The following is a 19,801-nucleotide window of genomic DNA, read 5'->3' on the forward strand; positions in this document are numbered from 1 at the left end:
GGCCTCAGTCCTCCCATCTTTGAAATGGAGTTGGGCTCAAGAGTACATCAGGCCCTGTTCAGTTCAGATATTTCAACCTTCAGAATTTAAGTGCCCAGATCAACATGTTGAATGAGGTATGTTTGGTGGAAGTTATGCTTGCTGCAGGTCAGAAACTGAATTGGGAACCATCCTTCCACCCTCTGTCGACTATTCAGCTGCTGCTTCTTTAGACAGTGTAGACCATGGGAGGCTGCCCTTATCCTGATACCCAGAGTTCCCATAGGAATCCCTGGAGAGCATGCTGGAGTGTAGTAACAGGAGTTTAAAACACCATTTATTACTGTGTGACCTTGGGCAAGCCGTGTTACCTCTCTGAGCCTTGGTTTCTCAAAGACAGTTATTACCCCTATTTTGCAATTGAGAAGGAAAAAAGTACATAGTTCAGAAAAGGCAAGTAACCTGCCTAAGGTCACACAGCTATTAAGTGATAGAGGCAGTATTCTCACAGAGCACACAGTCTTTGCCACTACATCATCAATTCCTGAAGGGATTTCTCATACCCAGGGTGGGGTGGGGGTGATTTAAATTGACCTATGAATGAATCTATCGATTAAAATAATTTTTACACATGCATATTGATTTTAGGGGCTTCTCTCATAGCTCAATTGGTTAAGAATCCACCTGCAATGCAGGAGACCCCAGTTCAATTTCTGGGTCAGGAAGATCCACTGGAGAAAGGATAGGCTACCCACTCTAGTATTCTTGGGCTTCGCTTGTGGCTCAGCTGGTAAAGAATCCTCCTGCATTGTGAGAGACCTGGATTTGATCCCTGGGTTCAATCCCTGGGTTGGGAAGATCCCCTGGAGAAGGGAAAGACTACCCACTTTAATATTCTGGCCTGGAGAATTCCATGGACTGTATAGTCCATGGGGTTGAAACGAGTTGGACACGACTGAGTGAGTTTTAATGCTCACTATGTACCTGTGATCTCATGGGTATGATCATTTTAAAAGAGACGAAGGTTTAAAACACAGAAATCAAAATAAAGAAAAGTGCTTAGTAAATAATACAGTACACAGATGTGGCCAGAAGTATGAAGGATCAAAGTGGAACAGCCAGAGTTCGGGTTGCTTGGCTTATCCATTTTGCATTCACTGTGAAAAGGTAGTTAATAGCCACTGAAGTGCTCAGTGGCCATCCCTGGTGGCTCAGTGGTAAAGAACCTGCCTGCCAGTACAGGAGACGCAGGTTCTATCCCCAGGTAGGGAAGATATTCTGGAGAAGGAAATGGCAACTCACTTCAGTATTCTTGCCTGGGAAATCCCATGAACAGTGGAGCCTGGTGGGCTACAGTCCATGGGGTAGCAAAAAGAGTGTGACATGACTTAACACCTAAACAAGAAGAACAGTCAGTGCTCAGTGGGATTTTAGCAACATGAGAATCGGGTATACGGTTGTAATTCTCTGTTATGACTAAATCGATGTGGTTTCCCATTGATGTGCTGCGGAGGTGGTGGTGACTGAGGCTCTAAACTGTCTGCGTGCCTGCACGGGCCCACCTCCTCCCGTTGCCCTACCCAGCCCCTCACCAGCCGCTCCTTCTCCACAGTGAAACCGCTGGCCCCCAGAAACCTCACGGTTCACGCCGACATCTCCCACACGTGGCTGCTGACGTGGAACAACCCGTACCCTTCTGATAACCTCCTGTGCTCCGAGCTTACCTACCTGGTCAACGTCTCAAATGAAAACGACCCCACGGATGTGAGTGGGCGCCCTGTGGGGTTTCTCTGTGACCGCTTGGGACTCGGGTGGGTGGAGACTCAGACTCTGGGGTGTGAGGTGGGGAAAACAACCCCCATCCGGACGTGGCTGGTCGTGGCTCTGTTCGGGGACCAGTCTTTCCACTTCCCCAGACCCCTGATGCCCAGTGTGCAGACAGGGAGTTTATTTTCAGACATGGCTCCTCATCTGTAAAGGAAGAGCTATGGACCACATCTGTTTCCCAGGGGTGGGGCACTTAAGATTTTAGGCAATACTCTAAACGCACTTAAATGACTAAATCTCAGGGCAAGATGTTCACTCCCTCCTGACACTGACTGTCAAGAGTCACTTCTCAGCTGAGCTTTTTTTTTTTAAGAAGATTTTTTATTTATTTATTTGACATTTGAACTAAATCTGTACTTTAGTTAATAATGCTGTATCACAGGTTAATTTCCTTTTTTTTTTTTAACAACATAGTATTTAAATCCTCAGAATTGGATTAGAAGTTTCAAGCCTCATTCAAATACTTTTTTAAAGCACTATGAATAATAAACTTTCTAGACTTTCATCAGTAATACTAGATACCAAAATACATGGAACTATGATCAAAGGTTTGAATGGATATAAATTAGAAATTTGTCAGCTGAGCTTCTTTGTAACAGAGAGAAGGGCCTGCAGGCTCAGAGCCTTCCCTCAGAAAACATGGACAGCCATAGTTCAATGCCATTGCATGGCTGTGATTGCATTTACTTTATGAGATGCCCATGGTATCTTGATACTTGCCCCCAATCACAGCAGTGGCAGAGGGGTTCTGTTTTATTTATTTTTTTATTTATTTGTGATGTTCCTTTTTAAACGAATGTATTTGGAACCAGAGATCAAATGGCCAACATCTGTTGGATCATCAAAAAAGCGAGAGAGTTCCAGAAAAACATCTACTTCTGCTGTACTGACTACACCAAAGCCTTTGACTGTGGATCATGACAAACTGTGGAAAATTCTTCAAGAGATGGGAATACCAGACCACCTGACCCGCCTCCTGAGAAGTCTGTATGCAGGTCAGGAAGCAATAGTTAGAACTGGACATGGAACAACAGACTGGTTCCAAATCAGGAAAGGAGTACGTCAAGGCTGTATATTGTCACCCTGCTTATTTAACTTATATGTAGAGTACACCATGTGAAATGCTGGGCTGGATGAAGCACAAGTTGGAATTAAGATTGCCGGGAGAAATATCAATAACCTCAGATATGCAGATGACACCACTCTTATGGCAGAAAGCAAAGAAGAACTAAAGAGCCTCTTGATGAAAGTGAAAGAGGAGAGTGAAAAATTTGGCTTAAAACTCAACATTCAGAAAACGAAGATCATGGCATCCAGTACCATCACTTCATGGTGAATAGATGGGGAAACAATGGAAACAGTGACAGACTTTATTTTCTTGTGCTCCAAAATCACTGCAGATGGTGACTGCAGCCATGAAATAACAAGACACTTGCTCCTTGGCAGAAAAGCTATGACCAACCTAGACAGCATATTAAAAAGCAGAGACGTTACTTTGCCAACAAAGGTCCGTCTAGTCAAAGCAATGGTTTTTCCAGTAATCATGTGTGGATGTGAGAGTTGGAATACAAAGAAAGCTGAGTACCTAAGAATTGATGCTTTTGAACTGTGGTGTTGGAGACGACTCTTGAGAGTCTCTTGGACTGCAAGGAGATCCAACCAGTCCTGAATATTCATTGAAAGGACTAATACTGAAATTGAAACTCCAGCACTTTGGCCACCTGATGCAAAGAGCTGACTCATTTGAAAAGACCCTGATGCTGGGAAAGATTGAAGGTGGGAAGAGAAGGGGATGACAGAGGATAAGATGGTTGGATGGCATCACTGACTCAATGGACATGAGTTTGGGTAAACTGTGAGAGTTGGTGATGGACAGGGAAGCCTGGCATGCTGCAGTCCCTGGGGTCACAGAGTCAGACACAACTGAGCAACTGAACTGACCTGAACTGATTGACATTCTGGGGCTTCCCAGGTGGCACTAGTGATAAAGAACCTGTCTGCCAATGCAGGAGACATAAGAGACGTGGGTTCAGTCCCTAGGTGGCGAAGAGCCTCTGGAGGAGGGCATGGCAACCCACTCCAGCATTCTTGTCTGGAGAATCCCATAGACAGAGGAGCCTTGTGGGCTACAGTCCACAGTGTTGCAAAGAGTTGGACAAGACTGAAGTGACTTAGCACGCACAGCACGCATTGACATTTTTAAAACAGGGAGAGTTGATATGTAAGAAACCATCAAATACTCTCAGGGCTATACAATGGATGGCTGAGGCCCCCTCTATTTTAGGTGCAGGTTGGGGTGGAGGCCACTGTAAGCCACTCAGGTTTTCACCTCAGATATTCCCATTGGAGGGATGACATCTGAATGCCAGGGGCCCTGGCACCCCATGGAGCCAGGTTCCAATACCTTCCCTGCCACTTGCTGCATGATATTGAGTTTCTTGCTCACCCTCCTCTTGCCTCGGTTTCCCCATCTGTAACTTGGCGCTAACAAGAGTGCCCAACCCCACAGGGCTGTGGAGAGCGCAAAGTGGGTGACACAGACAGGCGCCCCTGCCTGGCACGACAACGTCATAAACGTCGTCTTCCTTTTCCCCTGAGAGCCTTGGACCTCAGAATCCCACCCATCTCGTCCTCCTGGACCCTGGTCTGTAACTATTCAGGGTCTGCTGGGGACCAGGCCTCGTGTCCCGGAAGCCGGTCTGGCCTGACCTTGTCTGCCGCCGAGAGGCCCCAGACGTCTTAAGCTGCCGCATCAGCTCTGTTCCTGCTTCCTCTCTTTCTGGCCAAGCTGGTGGGGTGGTGGGTGTTGATTTACATCTCTCAGGTGTGGTTTTCCTCCTTGGCACTGGGCCAGGATGTGGGGCAGTAACAGGAAGGGTAGTCGGGCTCACACTGGAGACGTTCAGAACAGTTGGGAAGAGGGGCTGACATAGACGCCAAAGAAGGAGACAGTTTGGTCAGTAAATCCCCTTCCAATTCCTGGAACTGTGAGGGCTTAGCTCAGGGCATGGGCCGGAGGGGAGGAAAGGGTACCACCTATGGCGTCCAAAGGAAGGTCATGTGTTTGCCCGTCACGGTTGGATCCGGGATCCTGGAGTCTCCATCATTTGGTCCTGCCTTATTCTGTGTTGGCTTCATTTTTATTTATTTATTTGTAAACAATGTCGCTGCAGGCAGGCCTTCTCTAGCTGCGGCACGTGGGGGCTACTCTAGCTGCGGCGCTCGAGTGCAGTAGCTTCTCTTGCTGCAGAGCACAGGCTCCAGGCATGCGGGCCTCAGTAGCTGGGCGTTTGGGCTCCGTAGTCGTGGCTCGCAGGCTCTAGAGCACAGGCTCAGTAGTTGTGGTGCCCAGGCTTAGCTGCTCCATAGGCATGTGGGATCTTCCCAGACTGGGGATTGAACCCATGTCCTCTGCGCTGACAGGCTAATTCTTCACCACTGAGCCACCAGGGAAGCCCTGGCTTCATTTTTTTAAAAAATAATTTTATTTATTGTTTTTGGCTGTGCTGCATCTTCTGCTGCCCAGGCTTTCTCTGGCTGTGGGGAGCAGGGACTGTTCTCTAGGCGTAGTGCCCGGCTTCTCACTGCGGTGGCTTCTCTTGTTTCAGAACACAGGCTCTAGGCCTCTCAGGCTTTAGCAGTTGTGGCGAGCAGGCTCTAGAGCACAGGCTCAGTGGTTGTTGCCCATGGGCTTGGTTGCTCTGCAGCACGTGGGATCTTCCCAGATCAGGGATCGAACGCATGTCTCCTGCATTGGCAGACAAATTCTTACCACTGCACCAGCAGGGAAGGCCTTGGCCTCATTTTTAAGCAGGCTCTTTGCTCACATAGAGGCCAATATGCCCAGTAGAAGCTCCAGCCTTAAAGGCACGGTGGGAAAAGTTCTTCCCTCCAGATAGCCTCAGTAAAAGTCCTGGGGCCAGTGATCAGCTACCTGCCTGGGACCACATGCCAATCTCTGAACCTGTCACAGGCTGTAGGCAGGAGGGGGATGCTGAGGCAGTGTTCACGCTGGCCAGGGGAGGATTACATTCCCCCCCCCGGAGCGGGTCAGGCCAACCCCACCCAGACCAGATGGGCCGAGAATGAGGGAGGGGTGGCTCCTCAAAGGAAGTTCTGAGGAACAGGGAACAGAGACTGGGCTGGCTGAAGTGCAGCTGGGTTTGGGACCTGGCACCAGACTCCAGCCAGTGGACAGAATCGGTCAATGTGCCTGGGCTGTGGCTTAGTGGTTATGTAGGTGCTCGGGGTTGCCCCAGGCCTCAGAATTCCATTTCCTGCTTCTTTTGTTGGTGGGGCAGAAGCTAATGAGACATCTTCCCCCATCTTTCTCTTCCCAAGGACAAAACTGGGCCGGCAAGAATTCCCCTCATTGGCCATTGGCCAGAGATGGTCACATGCTCCTCTCTCACCAATCACAGGCTAGGGAATGAAGTAGCCATGATTGGTTTGGACCAATGAGCATTAACCCTGGAACTGGAGATAGAGGCTTACCTACCCTGAGCTTTGAGTACTTGACCCCAGTGGTATAGATGCTGGGTGGGTGTCTAGCTGTGTTTGCTACAGTACTACAGACACCAGCTGTGGCTCAGACTGGTGGGATCAATTCTAAAAATGTTAGAAACTCACTGTGGAACTCGGGAGATGGAGCTACTCCTTATCCTGGATGACTTCTGGAAAAGATTCTGTATTGGAGTTTTGGCTTGGGCATTGAAGGATATATAGGAGTTCTCTAGTGAGAGGATAGGCCAGGTAGAAGGCTTGGAGGTATGAAAATTCATGGCATATCTGAGGATTATGGGGCTGTGGGAGTGTATACAGTGAAAAGGCAGAAAATGAGACCTCAAGCCTACCGAGGGCCGTGAATGCCATGTTCATGATCATTTCTTGAGTGCCTACTATGTGCCAGGCATGATGTATATTGTGACTAATGGCTGGGAAAGCCTTGCAGGTGGAGAAGTGTTTGTCTCTCCATTTAGTGACGAGGGCATTGAGGCTTGGAGAGGTGGAATGACTCACCCAGAGTCCCAGCATTGGAAATGGCCAAGCTGGCATTCAAAGCCAGGATTTAAACTCCAGAGCCTGTGCTATTTTCCCCTTCCCTGGGATCCTTTGCTCAGAACAGTCTCCCAAACACCTGGCCCTTTTGTTAAAAAAAGCCAAGTGTACCACAAGTAGTTCCTTGGAAGCTCCATTTCTTTTTTGTTTCTTAGTAAAACATTTCTCAATTCCCTACTCCTCTCTAGAGTGTATGATTCCTTCTGTGAACCAGCTCCAGCTGCTGCTTCCTGTTCTCTGCAATTTAGAAAGAAAGGGACACTGAGAGTGAGAGTGCCCTTCTCTCCCTGCCCTGGGTCTCCTCCTGCCATCTCTACCCCATCCCCAGCTTCCCTGGAAAGTTCCAGCTGCCCTCCAGTTTCTCCAGCAGGCTGTTAAGACTTTGCTTCCCTTTTGGATACAACCTCCCCTCGGCTCACTTTACACCAGACTGTGTGGCGCTAGTGGTAAAGAACTCGCCTGCCAATGCAGGAGATATAAGAGACGCAGGTTCTATCCCTGGGTCGGGAGGATCTCCTGGAGGAGGGCATGGCAACCTACTCCAGTGTTCTTGCCTGGAGAATCCCATTGACAGAGGAGCCTGGCAGGCTACAGTCCATAGGAGCTCAGAGAGTTGGACACAACTGAGCAAGCAAACATTATAATATTACTGCAAACACGACTGCTTTGAACAGCACATATTTATTGCCCCAGAGTTTCTGGGGGTCAGGAGCCTGGGCATGGCTTAGCTGGGTCTCTCAAGGGTACACACACATGAGTTGGCTGGGGGATTCCTTCTGAGATCCTGTGACGTGGGCAGCATTCAGTTTCTCGTGGGCTTTGAACTGAGAGCCTCAGGTTCTTGCTGGCCTTTAGTAGGAGGCTGCCCTAAATTCCTTCCCTGGTGACCTTTTCAAAGCCAGAGTCTCCTGGCAGGTTGGAGTTACAGTCTTCCATAATGGAATCACATCCATGTGGTCCCTACGTATTCATCACCTTTGCCATATTCTGTTGGTTCAGAATAAGTCACGTGCCCCCCACCCCCCGCCCCAGGCAAGGAGAGGAGAGGGGACCGAAGGACCCAAGGACGTGACATGAAGTGAGGCTCACGGGGCCGTCTCAGAGTCTGTGTGCCACCATCAGTAGGCCTTCTCCCTTTCTGTTTTTAGCGTCAAAGCCAACAGACAACACGTGCTAGTCTTCATCCTGCCCTTTTCGCTTAAGGGCAGATCTTGGAAGTTCTTTCTCATTGAGGGGCTTGGTTGGATGGGGCTGAGATGATGGGCCATTGATTCTGGGCTTGACTGGGGAGGCTCTAGAGTGGCCCTTGAAGGAAAGAGAGGCACGCGGCGACCCTGTGTGCTCAGAAAGATCACTCTTGTGCTCCCTGCATGCCTGGCCCAGCTTGAAGTACTGACCTGTATTAACCCACTTAATCCTCAGAACAGCCCTGGGAGGATGGCACTTTTATTATCGCCATTTTGCAGAAGAAGACATCAAGGCCCAGAGAGGTTATGTCACTTATCCGAGGTCACACAGCCAGAAGGTGGCAGTAGGAACTCTTACCTTCATTTTACAGATGAGGAAATTAGAACTCAGAATCGTTCATCAGCTTGCCTCAGTAACATCAAATGGCTAATCAATGAGGGGTGCGGGGGGTAGGGAAAGAGCCGGTTCCGTGACCCGTCTTGCTTGACTCTGGTCACTGTCGTGAAGCCGGCAGAGGCCTAGAGTTGGAGGAGTAACCAAATACCCAGGCTGGTGGCTCTGCAGCACTGTGGGGTCAGCGAAGGACAGCAGCCCGGGAGGGAGCTGGTCCTGCCCTCCCCCCAAGCAGAGGCACTGACAGCTCCCTTTCTCCCACCAGGTCAGAATCTATAACGTGACCTACGTGGGGCCCACCCTCCGTGTCGCGGCCAGCACCCTAAAGTCTGGAGCTTCCTACAGCGCACGGGTGAAGGCCTGGGCTCAGAGCTACAACAGCACCTGGAGCGAGTGGAGCCCCAGCATCAAGTGGCTTAACTGTGAGTACCCTACCGGAAGTCCTGAGCAGTTAGCATCTCTCTCTGTCTCTGGTTTTTGGAGGGTTTTGTGAGTGTATGTGTGTGGGTTTTCTTTTCTTTTTTTTTGGTCTTACCTCACGGCTTGCAGGATCTGTTTCCCCACCAGGGCCCAGTGATTGAACTCGGGTCACTCTATTGAAAGCCTGGAATCCTAACCACTAGGCAACCAGGGAACTCTCAGCAATTAGCATCTCTGCTCCCCACTTTCATTCTGGGGCCACTTACAGCCCAATATCTGGTTTCCATATCATAAGATGCCTCTAACTGCAGTAACAGAATTTCCAACTGATGCGGTCTACCAGTCAGGGTGTGGGGTAGGTTACAGTGAGAAACCCACAGATTTCACAGCTTAACACTGTAGGAGTGCATTTCTTGCTCGGGTAACAGTTCGACATGAGCTTTGCTGATCGCCAAGCTGGTTTTCCTCCCTGTGGCGCCACCATTTTCTAGGACAAAGATTCTTAGCCTTTCTGTATCATGGACAGTCCAGCGAAGCCTGTGGACCTCATCTCGGTATTTTTTAGAGTATAGTTGAGTCACAATATTGTGTTAGCTTCAGTTGCACAACAAAGTGATTAATTATACATACTCATATATCTACTCTTTTTCAGGTTTTTTTTCCCATATAGGTTGTTAATGAGAACTGAGTATAGTTCCCCCTATGCTATATAATAGGTCCTTGTTGATTATCTCTTTTACTTAAAGTAGTGTGCATATGGCCAGTCCCAATCTCTCAGTTCATCCCTCTCCCCACACCCCTTTCCCCCTTGACAGCCACAAGCCAGGATATTTTTAAATGTATGAAATAAAGTACAGAGGATTTCAATGGAAACCTAATTGTATTGAAATGTGATTATAAAAAGATTTTAAAATATATTTGCTATCTAAGAATATAGGCTTCTTTAATAACACATCAAAAATAGAATCTAGTGGTAGTTCTCATAGATACTGTCATTTCAAAGTAGATGAGCTTAAAGGATATTTCATGGTACTCCTGCCATTGGGTGATAAGAGAATACCTGTGATTTCTGTTGGGTCCTGAGTGGCTGATGCTGCCATCACTGTAGCTTGCTCTCTCCATTCCTAATGGGAGGAAACGCCAGGTTTCAGAAGTTAGTGAAGGCTTCCCTGGTGGTTCATTGGTGAAGAATCTGCCTACCAATGCAGGAGACACAGGCTCAGTCCCTGATCTGGGAAGATCCCACATGCCGTGGAGCAGTTAAGCCCCTCCACCACAGCTACTGAGTCTGAGCTCTAGAACCCAGGAGCCGCAACCACTGAAGTCTGTGTACCCTACAGCCTGTGCTCCACCACGAGAGAAGCCACTGCAATGAGAAGCCTGTGCCGTGCAACTGAAGAGTAGCTCCACTCCCTCCCACTAGAGAAAACCACGTGCAGCAATGAAGACCCAATACAGCCATAAATAAATCAATGAATAAAATTATATAAGAACATTAGTGAAAATAAAGCTATCATTTCTTTCCCGTCAAAGCTCCCAGACCCCTAAGTTCTAATGGCAACCATGTTGGAAGTCCTCAAGTGAAGAATCCCTGCTCTAGGGCCCTGCCATCATCCGAATCCAGCCAGCAAAAAAGGGAATGAGAGTGGGGAGATCACAGCTGCTTCTTTTTTTTTTTTTTTTTTTTTTTTTTTAAGGACCAAAACATTATCAATTTATTGATAGTCAACTCACTGAAGTTGTCAAACATTTCTACAGAATACTTTCATGACAACACTTCTATTAGTATTTATTTTTTTTCTTTATGAGTATTAACATTTTATTTTATAAAAGCCTCAGCAAGAAGTGACATGCATCACTTCCTCTCAAGTTCTATTGGTGGAACTGGTCACATGGCCACACCTAGCTGCAAGAGGTTCTGGGAAATGTAGTCCTCATCTGGTACTCTGTTCCCCTAAACAAAGTCCCACTTTGCGACTTTTTCAGTAAAGATATTCAATTATCTAACATAAAATGAAGCCTTACAGGGGAGTTCCCCAGCTGTCCAGTGTTTACGATTCTGTGCTTCTACTGCTGAGGGCCCTTGTTCAATCCCAGGTCAGGGAATTAAGATCCCACAAGCTGCACTACATGGCCAATAGAAAGGAAAAAAAAAAATGAGGTTTAGCCAATGAATATTGCTTCTCAGTGACGTTACTCCAGAGTCTTGTCCTTCCCTCTGCCATCCCTAGCTTGGTAGCATTTTGTCCTTACCTACTATCACCTCATGGCCCCAGGTTGTCTGCTGCAAACATCCTCATGTCCCAGCCCCAAACGGAATGGAAGGCTGCCACAAGGAGAACATCTCATGCACCTTTTATCAGGAAGCAAAAACCTTTCCAGTCCTGGTGGACTTCCCCTTGCATCTCATCAGCCAGAACCGTCACATGGCCTCTCCCAACCGCAAGGGAGGCAGGGAATTCAAATGCCTGGAAAGGGGAGTAGTTTGGGCCCATGATTGGCCCAAACCTCAGGGTGGGCACTTCACAGCCTGGCAAAGAAGAAGGGGAGACAGCTGTAGGGTGGGGGAGGCTGCCCAAGGCATCATCTGAACAATGGGGAGACGGAAGGGCTGTTGTGAACGCTCACTGAAGGAAGAGTTCTTCAAAGTGCTAGGTATAATGGTGAGTGGCAGGTACCCCGCCCCAGCCCATCACACGCCCCTCTCAGCATCACTCATCCTATTCCATTAATGTCTCTTGACCGTCTGTCTCCGGCTCTGGGCTGTAGGCCCTGTGAGTGGTGCCTGCTCTGTGTCTATGTCCCCATTGTCCAGCATAGCACCAGGCACATAGTAAGTGCTTGGGAAAGTTTTATCAAATTGATTTTCCCCTTTGACCTGGAGAAGTGAAGGGAAATAGATTGTGTGAGGCAGATACCATGTGCTGGACACTCATTCATTACTTCCACAAATATTTCTTGAACTCCTACTATGTATTAGACACCAGCCCAGTGCTAGATGCCAAGGGATCAGTGGTGAACAAAATAGACAAGAATCCCTGTTTCTGTGGAACTGACATTTTGGAAAGGGACACAGAAAATAAATGAGTAAACAAAAATATAAATGAGATCTAGCTCTAGTAAGTCCGAGAAGGAAATAAAGCAGGGAAAAGGGATGGGAGAAGGTAACCGTAGAGAAGGGGTGGGGAGAACTTTCTGGACCTGGCAGTGAACAAGGAGAGGGGGGCCAGCTCTGTGCACGGACATGCAGGCCCTGCTTCACGTGTATATTAAATCGTAGAAGCTTCACAACAATGAGTTAAGTAGTTATTAACCCCGTTGTACAGATGAGGAAACCGAGGCACAGAGTGGGTGAGCCTCTTGTCCTGGGTTGCCAGCAAGTCTCTGACAGAGTCAGGCTTTGAACTGAGGGCATCCAACTCCAAGTCTCTGCACTAGACTTCAGTGCTTCAGGAAAGAGAGGAAGTTCAGGATCCTGAGGTGGCCCTGAGCTTTGGGAGAGCAGGGGACAGCAAGGAGTCCAGGGTGGCAGGGGCTCGGAGTGGGGAGTAGGAGCTGCCGCGGCAACCAGCTCACACAGCGTCTTGGAGGGTCCCGGGGCCCCGGTCTCCTTCTCTGGGAGGTGGAGACCAGCTGGATGTGGCGCACCGAAGGCTCACGACTTCCCTCCGCTTCCAGACTACGGGGAGACCTGGGAGCAGCACCTCCAGCTGGGCGTCGGCATCTCGTGCGTCATCGTCCTGGCGGTGTGCGTGTCCTGCTACATCAGCATCATCAAGTGAGTCCTGGGCTCCCGCGCCGCGCGCTGCCGAGCCAGCCACCGTGGAGTGTGGAGTACGCAGGAATTTCCCCTCTCATCTGACAGCTTGCAGCCCTGTCACTCAATGATAGATACTTACTGAGCAGCTACTATGTGCAAGGCACTGAACGGACAGGGAGACCCTGTGTCCTTGGGGAGGCAGAAGATGCCAGGCCAGCAAGTAACCATGGCTGTTTCCCATAGTGACCCTTGCACTGGAGGAATCAAGCCAAGATGAGCTGGGGGATATTCCAGGGGTGCCAGGGTGGGTCCCTCTGAGGGGTGATGGCCTGACGGTGGGATGGAGCTGGCAGGGGACAAGGCCTTCCTTTGGCAGAAGGGAGATAGATCATACCCAGGGTACACCCCAGACATTTGAAGGCAGGTGGTAATAGATAGGAATTCTAGACGATTGCCCTGCAGAATCAGGAGACCTGGGTTTGGATCCTGGCCTTGGCACTTGGTAACTGTATGACCAAGTTTCTGAACCTCTGTTCAGCCTTGGGTCCCTATTTCATCAGTCCCGAGAGTCCTAAGGGAGTCCCGGAGCCCTGGGTGCAAGGAGCCTTGTCTCCAATGAGCATGAGCCCTAGGAATGTGGAATCTCAGAGCCTCAGTCCTCCCACCTCTGAAATGGGACTAATGGGCCCAAGCTGACCACATAAGGAAGGGCGATGGTGGAGGGCTGATGGTGAGTGAGTATCTGCAGTCTGCCAGGTGCACAGTAGGTGTGCAGGGAACGCAAGGTCCCTTCTCCACGTCTGTCGCTGATACCTGTGAGCCCTCTGGGCTGGTCTTTCCCCTTCTCTGAGCCTCAGTTTCCCCATCATCTGTCCTCTCCACCCGCCACTCTCTGTATTCTAGTTCTCCAACCTCCCGGCTGTTCTTTGAACCCCCAACCCAAGCAAGTTCTTCCCTCCACTCCTTTGCACTCGCTGTGCTCTCTGCCCGGAAAGCCCTTTCCCCAGGCATTGCTGAGACCCGCACCTCCGCCATCTTCAGTTGCCTCTCGGAAGCCACCTCCTCAGAGAAGCCTTCCTGGATCACACTCTCTGTTCCTCTCTAGTCCCTTATGGCCTTTATTTTCATTCCCAGCACTTCTTGTCAGGAATGAATGATGTCATATAGTCATTTCCGCATCTGTTTGCCTGTCTCCGTCTTCTAGAAGGTCAGCTCTGTGAAGGCAGGTGCTTCTGTCTGTCTTGTCCCCTGAAGCCTGGCACAGTGAGTGTTACATAGGAGGTGCTCAGTAAATAGGTGGTAACTGACTGAGTGGAGTGCTGGAGGCTACTCCAGAGGCAATCTGAGAAGATTCCTGCCCAGCCCTGACCCAGGAAGGGAGGAGGAATCCCTCGGCCTCTCCGGCCATGCCAGACTTCTGGGCACTTTGTCCTCCGCTGCTCCGGAGGAAAGGTTGTTGAAAGGGAAACCCAGGATTCTCTCTCTCCATCTTGTGTGTGTTGGGCTCAGCTGCTCAGTCGTGTCCGACTCTGTGACCCCATAGTCTAGCCCACCAGTCTCCTCTGTCCGTGGGATTCTCCCGGCAAGAATACTGGAGTGGGTGGCCATTTCCTCCCCTAGGGGATCTTCCCGACCCAAGGATCGAACCCACCTCTCCTGTGGTTCCTACATCGGCAGGCAGATTCTTTACTACTCACGCCACCTGGGAAGTCCCTCTGCTGCTTGGGTCTCCCCTAATTCCCAGGGACTTGCTCCCTCTGGGGCGGAGGCGGCCGCATCAGGAACTCCACTCCGGGTAGCAAAGTGCTGGACCCGAACCCAGCTCTAATGCCCCCCCCAGCTGTCACTTCACCTCCCCAGGCCTCAGTCTCCTCATCTGTAGAGTGGGATTAGCTGTAGAACCTGTTTCACAGGGTGAGGATGAGGGAGCCAAAAGTCTACCAGCGTGATCTCTGAGCCCTAATAAGTCTGGGTGACTATGAATCTTTTTTATGGGAAGAACATCAACCTGTTAGTGATTCTCAGGGACCAACAACTTGTCCTTTCTTTTTTAGGATTAAGAAAGAATGGTGGGACCAAATTCCCAACCCAGCCCACAGCCCCCTCGTGGCTGTTGTCATCCAGGATTCTCAGGTAGGAAAAGGGGTGGGTGAGAATGCTTTGGGTCGTGTGTATCGGGAAACACATTTCAAGACACGTGGGGTGTTAGAGGTATCTCGACTTTGCGGGTTGCACGTGGGCGGTCAGGAAGATTTCAGGGAAGGTTGAGTCAACAGCTAGAGGCTTTCACTCCCCTTCCTTTGGCTTCCATGAGGGTTCTTTCAGCTCGGGGCAGCGGGGTCCTCTGGAATTGGATTTCTTGCTTTGTTGTTGTTGTTCTGAGATCTCTGAGGTCCTCTGCATATCGTCTCCTAGGGAGGTACCTGTCCCATGTAGGACAGGAGGTCACAAGGAGTTGAAGAGGGAACAAGTTTTCCATTTCTTCCTCTTAAGAGCAGGAAACTGCCCCCGAAGCACCAGCAAATCCCTCCATTCTCATTGACTTGAATTACATCACAGCCTCTTTCATAAACCACTCCCCTGTAAGGAGTGGGAATACTCCTTACCGACGGACCATCCAGATGGACACTCCTGAGCTAGGAGTGCGGCCAGCTTCCCCAGTGCGGTGGCCGCATGGAATTTGCCTGAGCACCAGCAGGGTTCTCTAGGAAGGGCCGCAGGGACGGGCACAAGTCCTGTCTAGAACGGAAAGTCTGTGAGTCTTCAGTTCTCCAGGGACCCTGAGGCAGGCTCTGGAGTCCAGCGGGGCTGGCTTTGAACTCTCACTGTCGCTATCTGCAGGGTAGACTTAACAAGCTGCTCAACTTCTCTGAGCCTCAGTTCCTTCATGTGGGTTCTAGTAGTGGCTATAACAGGGCTGATGTTGGAATTCACTGAGACAGTTCACAGGAAGTGAATATTACAGCACATAGTGTCATTTCCGTATCAGTTAGCTCTTGCTGTATAACAAATCATCCCCAAATTTAGAAATTTTGATGATGCCAAGTCTCCACAAGGCAAACAGGCTCTGAGCATCGCTGGGTGCCAGGCTGGGTGGGAAGGCCTCTCTGCTCTGTGTCATTGGCTATCTCCGTGTTTTAGGTGTCACTGTGGGGGAAGCGGTCTCGAGGCCAGGAACCAGCCAAGTGCCCGTATGTATATGAACTTAGATTATAGCCTATGTAGGATTTGGAAGGGGCTGGAATTAGGGTGGGGGGCCCCATCTTGAAACTGGAGTCACACCCCCCTTGATGTCTGCCTTTCCTTCCTGGGTGTTCAGCACTTGTCCTGTGACACTGGGTTTTGAGGGGTGGCAGGGGGAGGGGTGGTCTGAGTAGGTCAACTGCCAACTGAGCCCCCTGAGTTTCATTGGTTGGGGGTTGGTCAGTGAACCCCTTTGGGATGCCCAGTCTGTCCTGAGCAAGGCTGATGGTGGTAACAAGCAAGGCAGCTGTGCGTGCATGCTTGCTAAGTTGCTTCAGTTGTGTCCGACTCTTTGCGACCCTGTGGACTAAACTGTAGCCCACCAGGCTCCTCTGTCCAAGGGACTCTCCAAGCAAGAGTACTGGAGTGGGTTGCCTTGCCCTCCTCCAGGGGGTCTTCCTGACACAGGGATCGAACCCACATCTCTGATGTCTCCTGCACTGGCAGGCGGGTTCTTTACCACTGTCGCCACCTGGGGAGTTGATTAGAGGTCAGACAAGAAATCCTGGCAAGGCTTTATTAGAGCCCCTGCTGCAGTGGGGAGCAGGGGTGGAGAACAAGCAACAGGTTCCCTTGCTCACTAGCCAGGGAGGGGCGAATTGGTTCATTATACAGGGTGAGGGTGGGGGTGTGTCCAGGCCTTGGGCTGGAGAGGTGGCATAGGTGTTTTGCCTGATTCTCTGGTGGTGTGGTGTGCAGGGGGCATGCAGAGAACCCTGCCTTTGTTCCTGACACCGTTTTTGCTCCCAACTCTTCAGAAGTGGCAGTTGAGGTTTGGGGTCTTTTTGTATCTTTTGTCCATCACTTGCCCCAGCTGCAGCACGCACACAATTATTTTTACTTCCATTTAGTTTCTTAACATTTTGCTGCTCAAGGAGAGGTTTGTTCCAGTGCAGCAGTGCAGCAAAGTGTCCCAGGTCCCAGACTGTCTCAGCATCAGTTCAGGGTGATTTTGAGCTGGGCTTTGAAGGGTGAATAGGAGTTTTTCAAGAGGAGAAAGTGAACTCTGATTAAACTTTGTTTTTGTAGACACTGGAAGACTTGTCTTGCCAAGCTCCTGCCCTGTTTACTGGAGCATGGCATGGAAAGGGATGAAGACTTCTCTAAGGCTGCTAGAAATGGGCCTTCCCAGGGTCCTGGGAAAGTAGCATGGTGCCCCGTGGAGGTCAGCAAGACGATCCTCCGGCCAGAGAGCATCAGCGTGGTGCGGTGCGTGGAGCTGTTTGAGGCCCAGGTGGAGAAGGAAGAAGAGGAAGTGGAGGAAGATAAAGGGAGCTTCTGCCCATCACCTGAGAATAGCGGGGGCCTCTTCCAGGAGGGCAGAGAGGACATCGCGGCCCGGCTGACAGAGAGCCTGTTCCTGCACCTTCTCAGAGATGAGACTGGGGGCTTTAGTCCACAAGGTGTGGAGTCCTGCCTTCATCGCCCTTTAGAAAATGCGAATACTCAGAGGCCCTGGGCCGAGTTCCCAAGGGTGGGGGCCCAGGAGGCATCGTCTGAGGACAAGGAACAGCCTCTGAGCCCAGAGTCAAGTCCTCCAGCCACTGCAACCCAGAACCCAGCCAGCCTGCCTCTCCCAGAGACGCCCGCCGTCATCTCAGACAACCCCGCTTACCGCAGCTTCAGCACCTTCCTGAGCCAGTCCTCGGGCCCTGGAGAGCTTGACTCGGACCCACAGCTGGCCGAATGCCTGGGGGAGGTGGACCCCGACATCCCCGCCACCCCCCAGCCAGAACCGGAAACCTGGGAGCAGATCCTGCGTCAGAGGGTCCTCCAGCACAGGGCGGCCCCCGGCCCCACCTCGGCCCCTAGCAGCGGCTACCGGGAATTTGTGCAGGCGGTGAAGGAGGGCGGCGCCCAGGACAGTGGGCTGGCTGGCTTCGGGCCCTCCGAAGAGGCCGGCTACAAGGCCTTCTCCAGCTTGCTTGCCAGCAGTGACAGCTGCCCTGCAACTTCTGGGGTTGAGCCCAGCAGCGGGGAAGGGGGCTACAAACCCTTCCAGAGCCTCACTTCTGCCTGCCCCGGGACCCCTTCCCCCATTCCCATCCCCCTGTTCACTTTTGGCCTGGACCTGGAACCCCCTCACAGTCCTCAGGACTCAGAGTGGCCTGAGTTGGAGCCAGCAGTCAAGGGAGACGATGGACAGAAACCCTTCTTCGCCCCGGTGCCGGCCACAGACCCTCTCAGGGATGACCTGGGCAACGGCATCGTCTACTCAGCCCTCACCTGCCACCTGTGTGGCCATCTGAAGCAGTGCCACAGCCAGGAGGAAGCTGGCAAGGCTCAAATTGTGGCCAGCCCCTGCTGCGGCTGCTGCTGTGGGGACAGGTCCTCACCTCTGCTGAGTCCGCTGAAGGCCCCAGACTCCCCGCCCCAGGGAGCTCCACTGGAGGCCAGCCTCTTTGCGGCCTCCTTAGCACCCTTGGGTGTCTCAGAGGAGGGGAAGTGCCCTCTGTTCAATGCCCCCAGCCATGCCCAGAGCTCAGGCCCGGCTCTTGCAGTGCTCTCCCCAGGGCCCACGTGCATGGACGCTTCCTAGGTGCATGCCTGCTCCTTGCTGACGTCTACGGGAGAGAGGGGGCCTTAATCAGGCCTGCGAAATGCCTCCCCCAGGAAGGCCGCCAGGCTGGCAGAGTTCTGAAAGACTCTGGGAACTCTGGAGTGAAGTTGTCAGATGCTGGGTCTACAGGGACTGGGCGCCCCCAGCTCCCTTCACTGGCCCCAGCTCACCACCTCCCATGGGAGTGGGGGGCTCCAGGCAGCTGTGCCCACAGAGGCACCTGCAGTCATCTGGAGATTCCCTGGGCACCTTGGCTTGTGCACGAGCTGTTGGCCACTTCATCAGTTCACAGCTGCGCCAGCAGACGGTTCCTGTCATACTCAAGGCATATTCTGTCGCTCTGCTATCCAGTTCTTGCCCAGACTCTGGAGTAGCTACCACCATCTCTCTAGATTGGATGCTGAGCCTAGAAACTCACCAAGCCAACAGGGGAATTGACTTGGGAGGCCTTGGGAAATTGAGGTCCAAGAAGGGTTATCTGCCCAGAGATGTCTATTCATTCAACAGAAGTTGACACTGGGGGCAAGGTCTGAGCTGCAGAGGGGTGATTAATTAAGCGGAGTTAACCAAGGACATGATAAATTGTGATTTCTGAGACGTGACAGCTTGTGGCCAGCTTCCCATGCAAGGCTGGGATTCCTGTTAGGCATTGGGTCCCCAGAGAAGAGGCATGCCTGGCGACCTTGGGGCAGGCGTGTGCCCCCAGTGATGCAGTTGCTGGCATCACTGCTTCAGAAGGTGTGGCTCAGGTCCCCTGAACCAGTGAGCTGGGGCTACCAAGACGCCGACACCAGGCACATCACCCACACATCATCAACTCCCACCTCAGGTTGAAGAATGCTTGTTTGTATGCATCTCAAAAATTATTTCATCACTTGGTGTTTGTGTTTGCTGAGGAGGGTGGAATGGGAAGAGACGGAGTTTTGTATAAATAAAGGTTCTTTATCTCTTTCCCCTCCCCCCCCCACCATTTATTAAACAAACATCCTGCCAAGCATCCTTGAGACTGTTTTATCTCTATTAGCTCACAGAATCTTTCCATCCAGAGGAACTGAGACCAGCCCAAGAGGTTAAGTAACTTGCTGTCTCTGCTTGGGTTTCTCCAAGACCAGGATTCAAGTGAAGTTCACTGAAATAGGAGGTGATCCCAGGAAGCCCTGCTTGGAGAATGGGGAAGGGAGCGGGGAAGGGCAGGAAGCAATAGAGGTGTTATCACAGAGTGTGAAGCGCAGGCAACAGCTGCTTCAGCCGCTGGGAGCTTCAGAACGCCAGGCACAGCGCATGCCTCGAGGTGGGGAGCTGGGCTGTTTATCCACACACTCCCATCTGTCCTAGGTTGAAGGCTGTGTCCAGGGGCATTAACTCCCCAGCAC

At 51.2% G+C, this 19,801-nt stretch overlaps 1 protein-coding gene across 14 annotated transcripts in view; it reads left to right on the plus strand.

The window, feature by feature from the left end:
• The window catches only part of IL4R (interleukin 4 receptor), a 50,324-nt gene extending 30,899 nt beyond the window's left edge, over positions 1-19,425 (plus strand). For all 14 annotated transcript variants that reach the window (XM_069570391.1, XM_069570392.1, XM_069570394.1 and 11 more), the window contains 6 exons: positions 1,592-1,743; positions 8,711-8,867; positions 12,544-12,643; positions 14,680-14,758; positions 15,767-15,816; positions 16,898-19,425. In XM_069570391.1, the coding sequence (XP_069426492.1) occupies positions 1,592-1,743; positions 8,711-8,867; positions 12,544-12,643; positions 14,680-14,758; positions 15,767-15,816; positions 16,898-18,407 (2,048 nt within the window). In that variant the 3' untranslated portion in view covers positions 18,408-19,425. The remainder of the gene's footprint in view (positions 1-1,591; positions 1,744-8,710; positions 8,868-12,543; positions 12,644-14,679; positions 14,759-15,766; positions 15,817-16,897) is intronic.
• Positions 19,426-19,801: the final 376 nt, after the last annotated feature.

This window comes from Ovis canadensis, chromosome 24 (genome assembly GCF_042477335.2).
Source record: "Ovis canadensis isolate MfBH-ARS-UI-01 breed Bighorn chromosome 24, ARS-UI_OviCan_v2, whole genome shotgun sequence".
NCBI classification, from domain to species: Eukaryota; Metazoa; Chordata; class Mammalia; order Artiodactyla; family Bovidae; genus Ovis; species Ovis canadensis.